The 20,913-nt window shown below is 42.2% G+C and overlaps 1 protein-coding gene across 1 annotated transcript; it reads right to left on the bottom strand.

The window, feature by feature from the left end:
- Window positions 1–2,120: 2,120 nt before the first annotated feature.
- Window positions 2,121–17,385, bottom strand: LOC119731199 (putative mediator of RNA polymerase II transcription subunit 26). The gene is made up of 3 exons (XM_038204312.1): window positions 14,679–17,385; window positions 2,698–2,931; window positions 2,121–2,155 (listed from the first exon to the last, which is right to left on the bottom strand). The coding sequence occupies exons 1-3, from the start codon at window positions 16,225–16,227 to the stop codon at window positions 2,121–2,123; spliced, it is 1,818 nt and encodes a 605-aa protein (XP_038060240.1). The 5' UTR covers window positions 16,228–17,385.
- Window positions 17,386–20,913: the final 3,528 nt, after the last annotated feature.

Genomic DNA, 20,913 nt, shown 5'->3' with positions numbered 1-20,913 from the left:
ACGAACCCTAACCACTAGGCCACACTCTCCCTGAATAACAAATGAATAAGTCTTTGATTCGTTGATTCAGGCCTTTGCTCTTTTTATGCCATGTCTGCAACTCTGCATCCCTCACCCTCCGCCTCCCCTTGCAAAATCTTTGATTTCAACAACCACATCATTCTTAAGAAACCCTGGCCCTGCCCTTAGCTGATTCGGGATCGAGTAGGGGTATCTTAAAAAGAGAGAATTCTTTGCATAACTGCAGCAACGTAGACTCGAAAATAGTTGACGAATCCAAAATTATGGCCAGGCGGATTTCAAACCGTATTTAGCACGATTATATTAATGCCGGCAAACGGGAAAGTTTTGCTCGACAGAGGGCGTCATCATTTTATCTGCCACGGATATCAGAACCAATCGACTTCCTTGGCAACGCAGTGTTTATCGATCAAAACAAGAGAGCTTCACCAACAGAGGGCGGTGTTAAAACTTACTGGAATAAACGACATTTCAACTTTTGTATGATCCGTACAATAAATCTATTTATATCTGGTTTGCGAATTGACAATTCTTCGAAATGATGTCAGCACTCAAAGATCCGGGACGTTATTGTTGAAAAGGGGCTGTTTTGGGGGCCAAAATGTCAAAAGTCATGTCCAAACTCGTAGAAGTGGCTTTAGGTGGGGCGGGCTGATGTCATGCGATGAAAAGATCAATAATTTGCGATCCAGATTTCATCGGTTGCTATGTGTGTTACCGGTATCACTTCAGACTCAAGAACCATAGAGTTTCAAGAGCAAAGGTTAGGGAGCTATATAGATAAGCCAATGTAAAAGGGAAAAAAACACCAATATCAGCGCCCACATATAGGTGCGGGCTGACGTCATACGATTTAAACATATATTCATTTGCACACCTGTTTCTATTGGTTGCTATGTGTGCTACCATTCAGCACTCCAGACTCAAGAACCACAGAGTTTCAAGAACATAGGTTTGGGAGCTCTAGACCTTTCTATTGTTTGTAACATTGAGCGTCAGTTTGTATGGGCTTCCACAAGCACATAAATGGACATGTGGTTGACAACAGATTTTGTTTCCAAAAAGATGCATAACGCCCACATTACATGAGAAAAAGGCATGTTTAGGGAGTGTTTTGTTGTGTTAGTTGATAATATTGGATTACAATCAAATAACATTTTTGTAATCTGTAATAAATATTCTTCATTTTTGCAGTGTTGGACCTTCCATAATTTGGCAACCCGTTGTTGGCAAAACGTGCCAACCGAGCGTCGGCGATAGAAAGGTCTACATACAGTATGTCCCCCCTCAAAAAAAAATGTCCGTCTGACTGTTTTTAAAATAACTACAAAACCATGAGGTCAACTTTGAACATTTTGGTTGTGCAGATACTCCTAAGCCTTGGCCTCAACCCCTATAAGTTTCATTGAATTTAAGTCACGCATCACTGCACAATGGTCAGTTGATCACAACAACATTTTTTTGACACTGTGACCAAGTGCGCGCCATGCCTTAATCAATTTCATTGCTGTGTTATGTAAGTTGTGTAAAATGCTGCATGTTGACGGAGAGACAAGAACTGATGTTATTGAGCTGCTATCCCGCAGGTAATAAAAATGCAATGAACCATGGAGTTTTCCCACAAAATTCAGACATTTACTTGATTTGTTCCTCGTGTACAAAACACAAAATCTGACATAAAAAATTCTGTTTCAAATTTATTTGAATTCTCATTTCTATTTAAATGCATGTCATCTTGTTCCTCACTCAGCTGAATAGCTTCAAAGCGTTTAGCATTCCATGGACAGCTTTAAAAAATAGCATGAATCAACTTCAGTAATTCTTTGTTTCACATGAGTGGAAGAACATACTCGTTTAATACATGCTTCATAAGCGTATCAAATTTAATTACTTTTCAAGGGGGAAAAATCATTGATGCAGGTAACTTTCTTTTTACTCACCCTGCATAAAAAGTCACAATATTTACGCTTACGGTTACCGTGGATTCAGATTAGCAGGGAATATGGGGCCAATTCCGTGGAGCGCTCAGCACAGAACTCAGCTAAGCACAGATTTAGGTTTGTTTGTCACACCAGCATGTTATACTTTGTACATGGTGGTTATCTTCTTGAGAAGTCCTCATAGAAGTCTGAGGCTTGGAGAGTGGCAAATTAAACTAAATCAAGGATTTGAATTGATTGTGGTTTGGGGGTATCTTGAGGTAGCTTGTTCCACTTTCTCACAGTTCTTGGTAGAAAAGATTGCATATAAACATTGGTTCTTGCGGTGATTTCATTGCATTGGCAGTTGTTTTCCCTGTACTTGGTTGCAGTGGATCTGGTTGAATGTTTACTATGTTGTAAATGACCTTGTACGAGAATGTTAGTTGATTTGATTCCATCCTCTCTTTTGAGAGATGTCCAACCTAAAGTAGCCAACATGTGTGTCACGCTGCTCGAGTATTGAACATCATTGCAGACGAAACGTGCAAAGATATCTCATGTCATATACTATGCCAAATTTTGCTTAGCGCAACAAAATTGCTCTGCAGAATTAGAAGCTTAGCAGCTCCACGAAATTTGACTATGGACTTGTGGGCATGCGTACTCAATGTGTACGCATGCCCACACAGTCTTATTGCCATTACAATTTAGGCCCTCTTGGCCAAGTTTTCGAAAGATTGTTGAAATTACTTACTTGACGTCCTTGGCTCATCAGCTGTCTCCCGCATCGAGGGATGGTGGAGACTACCGGTGCTTTGTGAACGGTGACGGGCGCCGCCATGTTGTCTAATGTCACGTGACGCTGACGTCATCCGTGGGGATGTCATGGGATAGGACATGGCCATGTGTGGCTTCCGACCCGACGTTTGCTGCGGCAGAGCAGGCGGTAATCTGGAGGGCGGGGCCACGAGGTTTGAAGGAGCCGAATCTGCAATGCAATGCACAAGTTCATAATTTAAAACAATTATCAAACAAATATGCACACTGCAAGAGTGCACGTCACAAAATACTTTCACCTCTGTGACCTGGATTTGAATTCAATCAACGCCGACATATATTGCGGATTGTGTCTTCAGTTCAAGCCCGATTGCATGTAGTGTGTACGGATCTACGATGTGCGCGCAGATTATGCAAAACACTGCATCTTGACCTCCAGATTCTGACCATTCAGCTGACTCCTAATTCTATCGTGTCTTTGAGAACAAATTGGCTGCTATTAAACAATCAACCAAATTTCTACTCTGAAATGACGACACAAATTTTAAAGGCGGCTTCGATTGACTGCCACGTGGGGTTGTATACAATTTACATGCACCGTAAATGCAAGGCTATATTATCCGTTTGTAGTGTGGCTCTGCACACGTGAACGTCGGATCCTCGGACACGATTGCGTGGGTCTCCCCCCCCCCCCCCCAAAAAAATATATATATAATAAATAAAATTAAAATAAAATAAAATAAAAACCGGCGTTTTCTTCCCATACATACACCTCTAAAACAGTACACACCTTCATCATTTACTCTCTACAGTTTTCCTCAGGTATGAGAACTACAGAGCATTCGGCTTTTTGTTTTAAGGAATCGTTTGTTTTCTTGACACCAGAAACAATAATTTAAGTAAACCAGACAAAATGGCTCAATGGAAGACTCGAACACTATTCCCACATCCGGTGCTAAATTGGGACTCGTCGGTTGTATTGGGCATGCCTTTAGCGAACATTAGTTAGGACAATGACAGCCTGACGGGTCATTTTGTGAGGGTATACAGTCCATGTAAGGTACAAACGATATGGGAGTCCAAATCTCAGTGACACCGACCTCAATTAGGCACCGACCATAATGCGCTCGCGCCACATGTTAATGAACGGATCTTGGACTTTACTGCTCATTAAAACCCAGACTAGTTAAGCTTAGAAAAGTTTGTCCCACACAAGTTTAGTCTGAGGGGTCTAGGTAGTCATTTGAGTCATACTTTTTGGGATAAAGCAGGTCTGAATCACAAGTGACAGAATGGTGCAAAGAGGACACATAGGCTGGCCCTCTGGGGTAAGCTGAATTCATTCAGAGTCATGAATCGGAAACAACAGGTGACGTTTATTGCACTGAAAAGAAATCTGCTGGTAGCACGATTATGAAAGAACGGAAATCAACATTTGGGGGAAAAAGGGGGACATTTACCCCTATACGACTCGAACCGATATGGCATCAGGTGTTTCCAAATATACCGCCATTAATAGCCTCCAGGCCATCTCAAATCCCACATCACGTGATAAATTATTTCAATCATGTGATATGTTTGCGCTTGCGCATTAGGTAACTAACTATGCATGTACGTGGCTACAGACGGGGATGCTTGCCATTTTTTGTTCTTCAACCCAATGGAACTCTAAATAAGCTGCCTTTAATGTGACACATTACTCACTTCGTTAGTCGGAGTGATCGTTCCATTTTGACAAAGTCGAAATTCATACCTTCAATGCTATCAATGAATAATATATCAATGAATAGTTTAAAACTTGTAATTAAACAATACCTAACGTTTACAGCAAGATTTTTAAAAATGACAGTTTAATAAGGCTGCATTATGCCTGCATTTAATAGTCTGGCGCATCTCATTCAACAGTTAACAAATAATTAAATACATTCGGGGAACTCGACTTAAATGACCAACTCGTGCATAAGGCTGCAACTTCACGTGAGACTGGAGGACTTGGGATGAACTTGTGATGGACTTGCAGGGACTTGTGATAGACTCGACTGACTCCATACCCATCACCCGCACATGGTGGATCAAAAAAAAATGAAACCGAGATATTATTGCTAATTGGAACAGAACTAGGGCACATTTGAATCAAAGGGAGATATCCTCTGTTAGGCCAAACAAAATAAGTCTCCGGTTTCTGGTATGCGCGCGCGTCGCCGTAGCCATGCGCGTCGGCAAAATGAAAAATTTTTTTTTCAATAAAAGATGATGTCTCAAAACTGCCAAACTCACTGGTTTGACTGGATTCCTGCTGCTGCACAATTTTAACGTGTTTTTAGATGGGGTTATGATCGAGAATAAGCTTTATGTGGCCTCTCTGGACTTCCATATATTTCCACTAAGTTTAGTCGGGCACCAATTGCAGTCCTCAGCCGACATTTGAAGCAAAATAAAACAGGTAAAAAAAAAAAAAAAGCCGCGTCGCCGCACCACTTTTTGGGCAAGCTCCATACCAGAAACCGGAGACTTTTTTTTTGGCCTTAGGCTTGAATCTCCTCCTCAAAATGACACCCTGATCATGTCATTACATTCACGGTTGACTGAGCAGTGACCGATTTTATGAAAGGGTCAATTTAGAGACTTGCGCCACTTTTCAATTGTGGTTTATGTGGTGTCATTTGTCACAGAGTGAAAGGCTATGGTTGCCAATCAAGGCAGGTGGGGAAAAAAGAGAGATTTCTCCATGAAAAGTGGCGCAACTCTCTAAATAGACCCTTTCATAAAATTAGTCACTGCTCAGTCAGCCGTGAATGTAATGACATGATCAGGGTGTCATTTTAAAGAGGGTTTTCAAGCCTAACAGAGGATATCTCCCTTTGATTCACATGTGCCCTACTTCTGTTCCAATTAGCAATAATATCTCGGTTTCGTGTTTTTTTTATCCACCCTGTATACTTCCAAAAACAGGAAAAACAACGACCAGATACATTCAATATCTACAATACCAAACTTTAAAGAAAACAATGTAGTCCGGATTTAATAACACACCACAACATCTCGTGTATGTTGACATGAGATAAACGTACATGATTACAATAAGGAAACCCCTTCTTCGGAAATAAATATACAACTGCGTGAAAAACAAACATACGACATGAACATTCGTTTCCGGCATTCGAGTTGTCTTCGTTTTGACTTATAACATAGTAGGAGAAAGACAGAAAGTCAGAGCAGAAATCTCGGCGGGTTGACACTTTGGCATTTCCGAGTTATCCATGCTGGGGGAATCCTGGGCATTCCAGGGGAATCCCCTCCCTGGAAAGACAGTGCGTGGGCGTCGTGACCTACGTCAAACTCGTGCGCGAATGAGTCTCGCCTGTTCTTATCTCGACAATGGCGGAAACATAACCATTGTACAAACCTTGGATTTACACCAGCTTCGGCTTTCAGGCTTCCAGCTTCATGATTGAGCGTCTAATTTGACAGACTCAAATTAAACTAATGATTGGTTACACAAGAACAATGTTTTGTGTAATATTGTCATTTTGTTCAGGACGTAAGGGGCGTCTTAAAAAGGGGGGGGGGGTGAAGCCAAAGCGGCAATTAAGCCGTGGTCTGTAAACCGCAATTAGTCTCCACAATTACACTCTGGCGCTGCCGACGTTCCCAATACTGGATTTGAGTCATTTAGTTGCACCACGCTTTAAGGGACCGGCTATATTACTAGGTTTAACATCCCAATCCTATCTTGGACCAACACTATCGCGAATCTCTTGTCCGCTTTTGTCGAGATCTTCGACAATAATTACACAACTACGTACGGAACGTGTAATTTTTTTCCCTAGGAGGGTTAGGGGCAATGTCATGAATAATTCAGTTTTTCCTTTGAATCATTGCAAGACTTAGGTTCTCGTTCTATTTTCCCCTTAATTTAAAATTATCTCAGTGATAAATTTGGAGACGAAAAATAGCTGATGAAAATGAGCAGCGACGACGTGGATTCGAACCAGGGATCTTTGTATCCATAGCTCATCTCGCTATCCACTAGGCTACTGTGTGGTAGCTCGACGACAACCGTTCTTTAAAATGCTTTAATGTATTGTAACTAGTTGAGTAACTAACAACAATGCTGTTGATGTCATTGTCCGTTCTCATGGATAAACATGAATTATTCATGACATTGCCCCTAACCCTCCTAGGAATAAAAATTACGCGTACGGAACAGGTTGACAATAGACGTAGCCGTAGCTCTGGACATCGACAACAGACTATAACAGACGAGCAGAGATTTGACCAGCACTTCACGAACCCATGCATCGAAAGCCATCGCACGCGCTACCAGTAACATCCCTGTAGTTTGCAGGGCGGTGCGAGGTTTACTAGGGCCCGTGTCATCGTGGTATTGGTAGGTTCAAAGAAAAAAAGTTGAGGGTCATTGCTCTTTAAATTAAAAGGCCCGTATGATTGCCTCGGCCATTACGGGGCGCGTGCGTATCCCACCCCCGCGTTTTACTGCATGGAGGAGGGTAAGTCCCGCGGCTTGCGGTACGTGTATAGGAAGTGTGACACAGCATTAAGCGTGAGGTTTAAACGGGACCATCAGAAATCGCACGCGTAGGCGTAGGGAATACATACGCAACTCAGAAAAAGTTGCTTGTGAAGTCGCCACACTGCGAAGTTTATTTCACTTGACAAACTAATATTATGGGCAATGTGCATTTCACATAAAAAATGGTAAGTGGTTTGGTGAATAACCATACAAAATTGTAACCAGCTGTTTTTTCCCTTTTTTTTCTCTTTTACTTGACTGTGATGTAAGTACACCGTAACATTGACCTTTGGAGAATCGAAGTGTAACCAGTCGGCCAGAACAGTAATTAACGTCATTGTATGGCTGCATGAATGACGCGCGTGTTTGAAGTTGATGAAGTTCAGTTGTGATGTGGCCGACATGTAAGGTTCAATACTGGGAGCATGAAGGCCTGTCACATGGGCATTATGTTTGGCACGCGTATACCGCACAAAGATAACTTATCAATATTTGTTTTAAGGAGCCAAGTTGCCTTCAAAAAAATATTTTGTAATCGAGGTTTTAAAGAGTTTCAGTAAACTGCACCTAAACTGCAACTGCACCTTCAGCTGGGATATATACAGTGCGTGATATGAGTAATGGATATTGCGAAGGTTGGGATTATTTTAAAAGTTCTCTACGTACACTTATCATAGATCTGACATTTTAATGAGAATTTTAACATCTGTTCTGGGTACAGTCATTGTCAGAAAAACACATTTTTTTTTTTAGGTTGGGGTTGGGTTTTTGTTGGCTCGGGCATGTGCGTCGCGTGAATTTCAGTGTCCTTTTCTCCGTCAATATGGACGGTATTTTTGTTCCTTTTTACCCAGCTGGCCAAGCCGGATGAGTCGTAGGCGAGGATGACAGGTGGGTGGTTTTGGGTTTGTTGTTGGGTGCAGGAACTGGGGACTGGGTGCTCCACAAAAGCCCGGATCTTGGGATATAGGCAAGACAGATGAACAAATGTCGCTCGCTTCGCATTTTGGCTTATGGCATAAGATTTTACAGACAGGTTTTAATGAGTCACGGAAACAAACAGGACTACATTCAAATAGACTGGTAAGCTCTACATTATTGTTCTGAACTGTTCCCTTCTATATGCAATGTGCCATTGTGTAAAAAAAGGTTTTGAGTTGAACTGAATGCTTTCTTCTCTTTTGACTTTTTTTTTTTACTTTCTTCCTTTTTTATGCAATAAAACTGTTGACACAAGGAAACATTGGGGTTTGACTGCGCCCTGAAACTTGCCATGCAGGTGGCATTAACAAAGCTAGCTAGAAAACGCTGCTAACAAACCACATGAAAAGTCCCCATGCATGATTGGTTCTCCATTCAAAATGGTTTTTAAAAAGCCTTTTGGGGAGCTCAATATGGGCTTACATTTAAACTCGAGCAAAAATGAAGGGAGCGATCAAGTGGCCTTTAATAGTTATTGAAACGATATTTCGATGGGGAGATGAGGATCACTCGTTTATTAGCTGCGGAATAGCAGCTCAACAAATCATCATGTCTCTCCGTTAGTTAGTTAGTAACACACGTTGTCGTTGTCTGTTGCTCCTACATATTTACTTCGACCGATTTCAACCAAACTTTGTCAAGAATATCAGTAGCCTAGCCCCAACATGTCACATGACCAAACTGGGTCAAACGTCATCATGGGGTCACTGGGGTCAAAAACCTGACTCATGTCTGAACACGAACTCGTTGGCCAGCAGTTTCTGAGATATTTCTAATCGAGATTGTTTTTAGAGACAGATAAAGTCGGTCTATCTTGCACGTAGACCCTTTTACTTCCTATGCATACCTTGTTTTCGGTCGATGGGGGGGGGGGGGGGGGGGGTAATACGAGAGCGGCATTGTGGTCTTGTTAAGCTACATTGTAGGGTGCTTTGTGTGTATGTCCTGTACGTATTTCTTGGTTTTTGTTAACGTTGTTGGGTGCACGGTGCGCGTCGCGAGGGGGGCCGGGGCGCTTCCCCCCCCCCCCGGAAAAGCCTCCCAAAAAAGGAGGGGTAAAAAGGGGACAAAAGGTGGGGGCTCAGTGTCCCTGCCCACCCTCGAAAAGTGATAAATCGAGAATATGCTGGAAAAGTACAGGGATTTCGGGTGGAAATGTGCTTTGTCCCCTCTAGAAAAAAATCCTGGCGACGCCCACCTTGCACCTACAATACTTAGCTTTTATTGTATGTAGAACAGATTGTATGGGTTTGTTGAGCTACATTGTGGGGTGATTTGAGTGTATCGCCTGTAAGTTATTTTTTTTTTTACGTTGTGGGGTAAACCGACAACAATTAGTTTTTTTTCTTTGTATGTAGAACAGAACACTGTGGGCTTGTTGAGCTACAATCCCGGCCAAAATGGTTGGGGACACTTGGAAATAACCTTAGCCTCCAACGGTCACCAACTCCCCCGCTGCCCCGGTCAATGCTGTTCTCTTCAGCGGATGGAGCACACATCGCGCAATGATGTTCTCTTCAGCGGATGGAGCACACACCGCGCAATGAGAGACAACATTGAGCGGGGGCTGGGGGGTTGGGGGCCCAGCGAGATTTGGCCAGGATTGTAGATTGTGGGGTGATTTGTGTGTATGCGGTAGTATGCGTAGCTACTGACCTTAACTAAAATCCGAAGCGATCAATACTTTCTTGACTTGTAAGCTTATCGTCAGGAATCAGTTATCTAGCTACAATTCTGCTAAGCATAGAAGAGATTTGCTAAACAAAAACGTCATGTTAGGTATCTTGCTGTTGACTGGCAATGTGCCAATTATCTCTAAGCACGAAACTCTGCTAATTAGTACCTTCCGCTAAGCAGCTCCGTGGAATTGCCCCTGGTTGAGCACAAAATGAGCTTTCGATAATAATTGGGTCACCTCCCTTTTTGGAGGTTTCGGAGTTCGACTTTAAGATAAACTCCCCGGAGAAAAAACCCACCTGTTTAACAACACTAATCTGCAACACTCTAATCCAACTTTAATCTTGACTTCCTCTTTCGGACCCCCGCTTGGCTAGAATGTCAAGGTGAATTTGTTATATTTCACTTCCTGGGGGGCAGGTCTACTGACCAATTTCGACATCTAATCAAGGAGCAGTAACGATTGCTATAGGGGGCAGATTTAAGTGCAATCGATTTACGATTACAAAAACGTTAACTTTACATAAAAACACACAGTTGTATGAATAATAGCTCCAAAAAAGAGACCAGCAAAATTAAGGGAAATTGTCAGATGAAATCTACATAGCTCTCTAAGCTTATAAAATAACACTCCACAGTGCTCTTTGAAATCTTATCATTAACTTACATATGTCCACCCCGAAGCACTAACTTCACATAAAACACCCTGATTTTATTAATAATAGCTGCAATAAGAGACCAACAAAATTAAGGGAAATTGTCAGATGAGATCTAAATAGCTCTCTAAGCTTAAATAACGGTCAACGGTGCTTTTTGAAAATCTTATATAGCCAACCCGAAGAGGCCAAACTTATTGTCGGTCTTGCTGTGAAAACTGCAGAGGTATAGTCTAATCCTCACAAAATTTAGATTTGGCTGTCAGAACTGACTCCAATTTAACCTCGAATTTAGCCCATGGCTCTAACCATTGAACGACATTTCGACTAGACATTCGTCACACTTAGCATAACTATACCACTGTTAAGATGTGAAAGACCTCATTGTCAGCCACATTCAATATCAACACGACGGAGCTTGTTACCACGTGCTTGGTCGTGCGCTGGTCGCGTGCGCACACGCAGTACTCTTTCAACCAATGGGGTTGCTAATAATTATGCACGCGCGCCTCAATTTCAGAACGCGTGCATGCGCGAGTACGGCATCTTCTAAGATTATTTTCGCCCGTCATATGCAGGGTGAGTCAGAATGATCTGGACCCAAATTAAAGAAAATATTTTTAAAAAATTGTAGCAATTATTAAAACCAGTGCAAATTAGATTATGTTATAGGCTGGTATTTTGGACATATCTGGTGAAAGTTTCATGTATATCCATTGTACCATTTGGAAGAAAAGCGCTAGCAAAGAACACACGCTAACAAAACACCAACAAAACACTCCGACCACGGTTCCAAGGTTTTACAAATTCATTGAAATCGCATTCTGATGTGAAGCGGTGCAATAACAAATAAAAACATATTCATGGTGACTGACTCACTTGAAGTTATTGACACATTTAAAAACCAATTCCGTGTGCAGATTGAAAATGAGCCACTCAATAAAAATGGCATAAATCCTCACCAAAGCCACTAATTTGAAAAATTCAAAATTCCAGTTTTTTCCCCTCAATATACTCTATTTGCCACACACAAAAACGGTGAACTTGGATCTTGATTATTCTGACTCGCCCTAAACATCTCCCAAATGACGTCACTGCCTACAGAATCCTACGGGACATCTATAGCCCGTATGGCAGCTGCTGATATCCCAGAAATTGTTTGTTTCATTGATTAACTGATTGATTGTTAGTCCTTTTGACTGATTGAAAGTTCAGCTCTTTGAAATCAATCCTTCCTACTGCCCCGGTTGCACCAACTTTTCGACAAATTTAGACCTACATCCCGGAAAAAAACTAAGCCAAACACCAGGTGAGGGGTGCACCGGGCGGATCTGGGAGGGGGGAAGCAGCAGGTGGCCCTACCATAATAATTTGGAGGGAAAAAAGAGCAGATTTGTTTTTCCTAAAGGAACCGCTCATTTTCAAGTTCTAGGGCCGTTTGACAACCCTCCTTCTCCTGAAACTATAGACACGCACAGCCTGGGGTCTTCCTCGTTTGTCAAATCCACTTTCCAGACTTAGTGTACAGATATTTCCGACAATTCCCGGGGCATTTTATGACTCGTAAATTAACTGTTTATTTCTGTACAAACTGTTGACCAGGCCTGTCCTGTCAACAGCAATGTGTGTGCTTTCTATTTATCACAGGACCATGCACCTGCGGAAATGCATTAGTCATGTTAAGTTTGCATTTATTTTTAAAAGTTAATACAAAAGCATACAAAATACAAAAGACCTCCCAGCACTGACTCTTTCTCTCCAACATTAGCTTACATATTTAAGGCACTCCATTAGGCCAAAAAAAAAAGTCTCCGGTTTCTGGTATGCGCGCGCGTCGCCGTAGCCATGCGCGTCGGCAAAATGAAAAAAAAAAAAAAAATTATGAAAGATGATGTCTCAAAACCGCCAAACTCACTGGTTTGACTGGAATACTGCTGCTGCACAATTTTAACGTGTTTTTAGATTGGGTTATGGTCGAGAATAAGCTTTATGTGGCCTCTCTGGACTCCCATATATTTGCACTAAGTTTAGTCGGACACCATTTGCAGTCATCAGCACACATTTGAAGCAAAAAAGTCAGGTAAAAAAAAAAAAAGCCGCGTCGCCGCATCACTTTTTGGGCAAGCTCCATACCAGAAACCGGAGACTTTTTTTTTTGGGCCTTACTACCATCCCCAATTCTTGCAACATTGTAATAAACAATCTAACTTAACAGTCTGTTTAACCCTAAAGGGGCCGGGTTATTTTGACCATTCCGCGCCCCCCCCCCAAAAAAAAAAAAATCCCGGCCATCGAGTGACGAACAATTATGAAACTCGGTGCATGCATAGAACAACTTAATATGAGCATACCCAGGAAATGTCATGACTATAAGTTGAAGGGTTTCGGAATTATGGCTAATTGATTATTCTTATGCACCAATGGTAATTCTGCTTTGTGTACACTACATAATAGGGAAATTCAGTTTTCACGGCGCCTAATAACGCCGAAAAACAAAAATTGCTGCGCGGCAACCCATGGCGGGAGTTTTATGTTTTTGGTATCAAAAGATGTGCAAGACTCGAGGCTAAAACGTCAGGAAAGCTTGGGTCGCAAGGGTATCGCGGAAAAAGTTGAGGGGGCGAACTCCACCCCCCCCCCCGGATCTTTTAGGGTTAAGGGCATGTGACAATGTGCATTCCCGGAAAGACATTTTACCCATCCAGGAAAACAAGCTAATGACCAAAAAAAGGAAAATTTCCCTGTGTTTATGTTGTCAGTCAGTTACATTTTCCCGTTTATTTATTTTTGTAATTTCCCCAATTAACAGACGTCATCGGGGACACCAAGCAAAACACCGATTCGTAAAGCCTAACGTATGTGTCATTCAGCAAAGATTATGCAATTTGATCGCAGCCATCGATTTTCTTCAAGAATAGTATTTCGTAAATCTATCCTCGAAAACATTCGGTATAATAGTACAGGAATTAACATGTTACAGCGTAATCGATCTTTTTCAGTGAAACGACTTGGTTTTTCTCTGTTTATATAGAGTTTGTATGTCAAACAAAAAATCTTCTTGTTTTATAGATTGTCTGTCAGAAGACCGTGACATGAATCACTTTAAATGGAAACATTTTAAAACATTTGGGGATTAAAAAACAACATTATTTAGAGTCCTAAAAACGACGAACAAAAGTGTATATGTAAAATAGAAGCGATAAATTCAACCAACCTCCATCGTTTAAAATGCAAAAATTTAGGTACCCTTCTCCCCATTACAAGTGCTTAATTAAAGTTGATAATTGTTTGAAAAATTAATCGGGTGTTTGTTTCGTACCACGTCAGTTTCCCACCCGTAACTTGTCGTTGTACCGTTTCATTGTATCGTGTTTCTTTGGTGTACAATGCTCGACCTTTGACACATCTATGAAAGAGACGTGTCCCAAGACTTCTACTAAATGGGTTGACTAATGTTGACAAACACTGCAGTATGCTATGGCGCCAGACTATGGTACGATGCATGGACGTTATGTGCAGCACCAAAACCACGCCCAACCAAGGTACTTTTGCCAAGTCATGATCAATTTAGGCTAGAATTTATGTCTTGTCTTACCCTGTGTTTAACTTGGAAAACTGACTGAGGTCCTCGATGGGACATTTTGTACCGAAAGTTAGTATTGTTGTAAATTTTCTGAAGTTATGAACACGATGCATGAGCTTGAAACTTCCTAAACATTTCCCAATAACTTCCACACATGCAACACATTTTCTAGATCTTTCTGTTCGCAGACAGACCCCACCATTTGTGTGAAAAAGCAGCAGGGTACATAACCAGGCTCCGATGACACACGAATAATGTTTCCCCTGTCACTGAATATCGTACGTCCCTCGCAAATTAACACTATCGGGGATGCTGAGGGGTTACTTTGCCAAGTTAGGACACACGTACCATCTACGGATTGTACGCCAATATTAAAGTGATCACAAGGGTTCAACATAATCTACTCTCCTGGTTAAAAAAACCCCCAATATTCACACAGCATTGAACAACCATAGAGCAACAAACTAAGGACTGTGATGAAAATAGTGAGTAGCTACTTCATTTTGAGGTAAGGGACAGTAACTTACCTCGCACGTCAACAGTTTCTTGTACCGAGCAGCCCGCGTAGTGCTGGCCGGGTTGATCGCAGCGATCGTCCCGTGTAGCAAGCTGCTCTGGCCCCGGTCCAAAGTTCCCAGACCACGGTCCTGTCGTCGTGCTCCCAGCCCTACCCCACGGTGGATCTGGCGGCATGTACCGCCGTTTCTGGTCACCGCTCTGTCTCTTCATCTCGAGCAGTTTCTGTCCCTGTTGCAGTTCGTTTCGGTAATGAGGCTGTTTCGAACGTGGCGAACGCGGAAATGACTGTGTTAGTGAGTTGTGTTGGGACTGGTTAAAAACAGCCTTTATACACGTGGGTGATTCAGGCAGGCCTGCTGACATCATGCAGTCTTGTCGAGGGGATGTCCCGAATGCGGGACCGCTCGTCTGTCCAGGGTTGTGACATGGGTTCTGCGCTGGAGTCTGGAGCTGTGTGTGGGAGGCCGACCTGGAGATGTTCCAACTCTCAGTTGACGTGATGGCCGATGGTGGTTTGGATTTGAATTTGGCAAACATGCAGTCGTGACGAGGGGGTTCGGTACATTCTCGGACGTCACAAGATGGCATGCGTTCTTGTAAACTCGGGCAGTTTTCCTGGCAACCCGTTTGGCACCGTGTGTGTTCAGGGTTGTGACTCAGGCAGTTAGTCTTATCGGGGACCGTTGGAACTGGTTGAACCCATGTGTGCACTGAGAATTTAAATCGATGCTGCAACTGTTGTTGTTGTTGTTGCTGCTGCTGCTGCTGTTGCTGCTGCTGATGATGATAACGGTCTGGTTGTTGTCCCTGAATTTGAGGTTGCTGGGACTGCAACTGCAGATGATGATACTGCTGTTGATGAGGTTGTCCTAGATGCTGCTGTGGATGCTTCTGCTGCTGCTGCTGTTGTTGTTGCTGCTGTTGATCATGATTATGCTGTTGATATTGGTGCTGATGCTGATATCGAAGCTGTTGATGCTGCAATTGAAGTTGTTGACCCTTCTGTTTAAATTGTTGTTCTTGTTGTTGAAGTTGTTGATATTGCTGCTGCTGATGCTGTTGTTTCTGTTGATTATTGTGTTGATAATCACAACTGAGCCGCGATAGCGGAGAACTGTTGAGTTTTTGACCGCCAGGAGGATTAACTGGATTTTGATGGAGGTGTGGATTAACGAAGGGATTAGCCGAAGATGTATTCTGGGAAATAAGATCAGAACTAAGGGTTTGGCGTGGTTGGGTTCCGTTTGAAATATGATTTTGGTTAAGATTTGGCTGAGGCCTATTGTTGGTATTGTGGCACTGTTCAGGACGTGGGTAGGTCTCTGACGAATCGACAACCGAGTTCAAATGCATATTTGGGAAAGAATTTGGATGCCGGTTGAAATCCCGATTATCTTGAAGGTTTGGAGAAGGATCATTGCATTGATTTGGATCAACGTCGGGAGATTGATTGCTCATTTTACGTGGGTTCGGATTGGGGCGTTGCTTGCCAACACACTGACCGACCGGTGTTGGCAAATGTCCGTCTGAACTCATTGGTGGCAAAATATCAAACATAGTTCCCGCAGTAGTCTGGTCTTCAAGCTTCCTGTGTTCTTTGCAGTAACTAAAGTTTCACCAGCAAGGACGTGACAGGCTCTGTGGCGATACTTAAAAAAAAAAAAACACAACCCAACTTCGAGGCGAGGACTTGCAATGTACGCTCGTGGGAGATGCCACTTGCGTGAAACCAAAATCAAACACACGTCTTACAAAATTCCACACGCGGTAAAATTGAACTCACACGAGGTAAGATTCAATTACGTGAGGCACAATCCTACTTACGTGAGGCACACTCCCCACTTGCGTGAGGCAAGTTCCCACTTACGTGAGGCACACTCCCCACTTGCGTGAGGCAAGTTCCCACTTACGTGACGCACACTCCCCACTTGCGTGAGGCAAGGTCCCACTTACGTGACGCACACTCCCCACTTGCGTGAGGCAAAATCCAATCAGTACGATGTTCAATTCCACGAGTCAGAGACACAATCTCACTAACATGAGGCACAGTTCCACTTGCGTGAGGCACAATCCATTAGCGTGAGTGACAATCTAATTTACGTGAGGTACAGTTCACTGCTGTGAGGCACAATCCACTTGCGTGAGGCACGGTCCCTCTTGCGTGAGGCCAAATCCTTACGTGGCAAACCCACTTTCTTGAGGCACAACAATTGTACATATATCACGCGAAAGTCACAGATCTCGTTAAAAGCTCACTTGTGGAGACTGTTATCGTTGCAAGAAGGATTCCGACCTCAGAGTTTAACACCTACAGTGCGTTAAGACAGTTAATAGGGACGCAAGGAAACCACTTTCACACGAGGCTCCATATTTGACGCGTGCAGCAGTCTCGCTTAAAAAGTTGAAGAACCTAACTGCAGTCTAAATAATTATACTTTTGTGAAAATACTATTTCGCAAGGAAGGTTGTCATCATTTGCAGTTGATCTGCTTTCCAAAAATAATCACTGATATTAAATGATGATCGCACCGTTATCTTCAACACTGGTATCTTCAACTTGCAAAGGTCTTCTACACGGATGCAGCAGCCACAGATACACGCAAAGCAAACTAAAAGTCAAACAACAAACCCGTTCAAAGAGTCGATGGAAGTCGAACCATGAACCCGAAGGGCAACTCCCACGCGCGTGGGATTTCCCCCGTCCAACGATGCAAAAACTCCTCCCGCAAAACAAATACAGTTTCTGCGAAGCGGAGTCCACCACCTCAACGGAATCACTGGGTTTTATTCGTCATAGCTAACCGTTGATCAGACAAAAATACAACTGTTATTCATTCATCGCGGACCTTGGCTTACTACGTACGTTTCCTCTTCACGGTAGACTAACTTTCTGGGAATCGCACAAAATATCAGATCCGACTCAGATACCAAGTCCAAGCGATGCACGGCCAAAACAGACGATCGTGTGTTTTTTTACGCATACGGACTGGCAAGTTTTCAGCCAATCACATTAATGGGATTCTACAACAAATCACGCATGCGCATTTGAGGTAAATGTGGCGTTTCACAACTCATGTGTCAACTGTCGGTAAAACAGACGTCATTTTATACAAAAGAGTGGTTCGTTCTGCAACCATCGACATTCATACACAAGTGTCGCCTAAGGCACTGAAAAAAATCATCAGGCGAGTGTGCGCCAACAAGCCCAACTTTGACGATTAAGAATAAAAAGGAGCACACACACATAGATTTGTATTGAATTGACAAATTGTATTCACTTTATTTCCTCGTCTCTTGGCCATTTTCCCGGATAGACGATTTTTCCCCAGCTGCCTTCAATGTTATTTTCCTCCGTGTTCTGACACCCTCTTTGTGTATTCCACAGGGGAACTTAAATTTCAAACCCTCTCCTCTTTTGGCTCCAACATCCGGTACACAGGATTAAAGTGTCCTCAACAAAAGGTAAACCTGCTACCACAGGTTTTAAATTGGTTTGGATTCCCTCCCTTCGGCCCTATTGCCCGCCCCTCCACATTAATTGTCTTCAAATGTCTGCATGGGGCTCTCTCCATAACAACACATCTCTTTGAATTATTGCATGACAACCACAAATTGGCAACTTCACGAGGAAAAGTGTCTGAGTAGCACATAAGGGGAACGTCTGGCTGGGTAGAGGAAAATGGAGGAAAAAGGCAACCTCACAAAAAAACCCCACTAAAAATGTCTTACATAAGCTGAGGGCAACAGCTGGATGGTTCCGTAGATTTTGCGATGATTGCTGTCTGGCAACCGCCTCTACATTGCACCTGCTGATAACAATAATAACACGGAACAACCCAAATGAGCCGGAACCATCCGAGTTCCTCGAAAAAAAGGCGGATTATACGGCGAGTGTAAATGGAGATCAATGGCAACGAGACCAGTAAATACATATTTGTTGGACCATTATGCTTCCTTCTATATATAGAAGGAAGCATAATGCTACGATTTTACTGAGTTGAGCGACACCGCCTCCGCGTCTATATTGAACAAGTTTCTGTGTGTATGATAGTGTTGAATGAGAAAGAAAAAGCGGAACCAATTCTAGATCCGGAGCTGATTTCTTTTCTTCTTCTTTTAAACCCCTGGAGACCAAAAAGACTTTGGAGGCCTTGTCCAACACATTATAAAGTAGACTCACAAGTTCCCTTTTTGTTTGCTTTGTTCGGGGTTGTCTAAAGCTATGATGAATGTTCCATTAGAATTCAAATATTAGACGGAAGCGTATGTTGTAGGTTCATGTTGGGTTGGTAACTGATGTATAGAGGTTATTGTCCAATTATACTGAGGTATAGAGCTTAATGTCCAATTATGCAACCTAGATTATATTCTGTCTTAATTTAGCAAGTTCTTCACCTTGTTTATTCTTTTCAATAATTTGTAAGGTTTTGTCTATGTGTGTGCGTGTGTATGGTATAAATTGATTATCGCTTAGAAAATGTGAACAAAACCAATGGGAGCTGCTGCTACAAGTTGGAGTATAAACAAAAGATTGATAATGAGGAACCATATTAAACCACTGTTTTAAGGTTCTGTCAACGGATCAGAGAAAAGGCAAAACGAAAACAATTCACACACATCCCTATGTGATTTGTTTTCGTTGTGCTGAAGGAACACTGAACTTTTTTTTGTGATCCGTGGACAGAACCTTAAAACGGTGGTTGTGTTTAAAATTCTGTAACTTGAAAAGTACATAAGTGATTTGAATGATTCTTGTCCTAAAAGAAAGCTTCTGAATTGAGCTTTCATATCAAAGATTTTGAAAATGCTACATGCAGAACTTCCTTAAAACAATGGGCCCAACATTTGGGCTTCGGGTTTTTCTGTGCTCACCCTGTATAGGCACAAAAACACGTCGGCCACGAGCGACTTTGTTTTCCTTTTGACAATTTCCAATTCAAAACAGCGCCGCACCTCGTCGACACTAGCTTTATAACATTATGTCCAAGATGACAGTTAATGGAGTCGTATTGCTTGGTAATATTCCCCACGTTCTCTGATTTTATATGAATCATTAATGAATCTTGATTCTCTTCTGTTTAGTGTTTCTCATTCGGTCCTTGTCTCAAAATAGCGCGCAAAGCAGGAAGCACAGTACAGGGTGAGTAAAAAAAACCCGAAACCCAAATGTCGGAACCATTTTTGTAGTGAAGTTCTGCATGTAGCCCTTTTAAAATCTAGGATATAAAAGCCCAATTCATAAGCTTTTGTTTAGTACAAGAAACATTCAAATCACTTATGTACTTTTTAAGTTACGGAGTTTTAAACACAGCCGCCGCTTTAAGGTTCTGTCCACGGATCACAAAAAAAGTTAGGTGTTCTCTCAGCAACACGAAAACAAATCACATAAGGATGTTTGTGAATTGTTTTCGTTTTGCTGAAAGAACACACACCTTTTGTGTGATCCGTGGACAGAACTTTAAAACGGCGGTTGCGTTTAAAACTCCCTAACTTGAAAAGGATATAAGTAATTTGAATGATTTTTGTACTAAAAGAAAGCTTATGAATTGGGCTTTTATATCCTAGATTTTAAAAGTACTTCATGCAGAACTTCACTAAAACAATTGTCCCGACATTTGGGTTTCGTGTTTTTTTTACTCACCCTGTACATGTACATGTATCACAATTTTTATTGCGAAAAGTATTTCTGAGGACCCCCCTCCAAAAAAAAATCGCCAACAGACTAGTGCTCCAGTATACAGTTGTTCCACTCCCCCATTTTATAAATAACCCTTTTCGTTCAAACTGTACCCGTTAATTTTACACTGAGTGCATGCGCTTTCATAAAACCAAGGGGAAAAAAACGAAAATTGTTAACTTTTCTTGGAAGATTGTTAACAATTCGCCACCTCGTTGACAGGGATACAAATGGGACAGTCCCTCCTTGAAGTTATCTTTCGCTTTAATTATATATGAAATCGGATTTTTTTTTTTATATATTTTGTGTGTGTGATCACACCATATCATGCAACATTACCGATATCAAATCACACAAAAAATAACGTTACTTGCATTTTTTTTCCAGGAATTACGCCCACTTTGTTCTATCCTGTCGACAGTGAGCGCCCAGAAGTAGGTCTATCGGCGGGAATATCCCCCATGTGTATCGGCTGCACTTTCGTTTTAATTTAACACCGTTTAATTTGACGGTTTGCCTCGCATGCTACTCTGCCGTCTCTCCATATTTTAAAGGGAAGATACAAT

Source organism: Patiria miniata, unplaced genomic scaffold (genome assembly GCF_015706575.1).
Source record: "Patiria miniata isolate m_02_andy unplaced genomic scaffold, ASM1570657v1 HiC_scaffold_1, whole genome shotgun sequence".
Taxonomy (NCBI): Eukaryota; Metazoa; Echinodermata; class Asteroidea; order Valvatida; family Asterinidae; genus Patiria; species Patiria miniata.
The sequence above is the reverse complement of the archived record's forward strand: the minus strand, read 5'-3'. Positions and strand labels throughout refer to the sequence as shown.

Excerpts from the sequence above, each read along its gene's own strand:
- LOC119731199 (XM_038204312.1), bottom strand. The coding sequence starts at position 16,227 with ATGTTTGATATTTTGCCACCAATGAGTTCAGACGGACATTTGCCAACA. Across the intron at positions 2,932-14,678 it reads AGAAACTGTTGACGTGCGAG|ATTCGGCTCCTTCAAACCTC; the intron begins GTAAGTTACTGT and ends ATTGCATTGCAG. Across the intron at positions 2,156-2,697 it reads TGATGAGCCAAGGACGTCAA|CCTCAGACTTCTATGAGGAC; the intron begins GTAAGTAATTTC and ends CCACTCTCCAAG.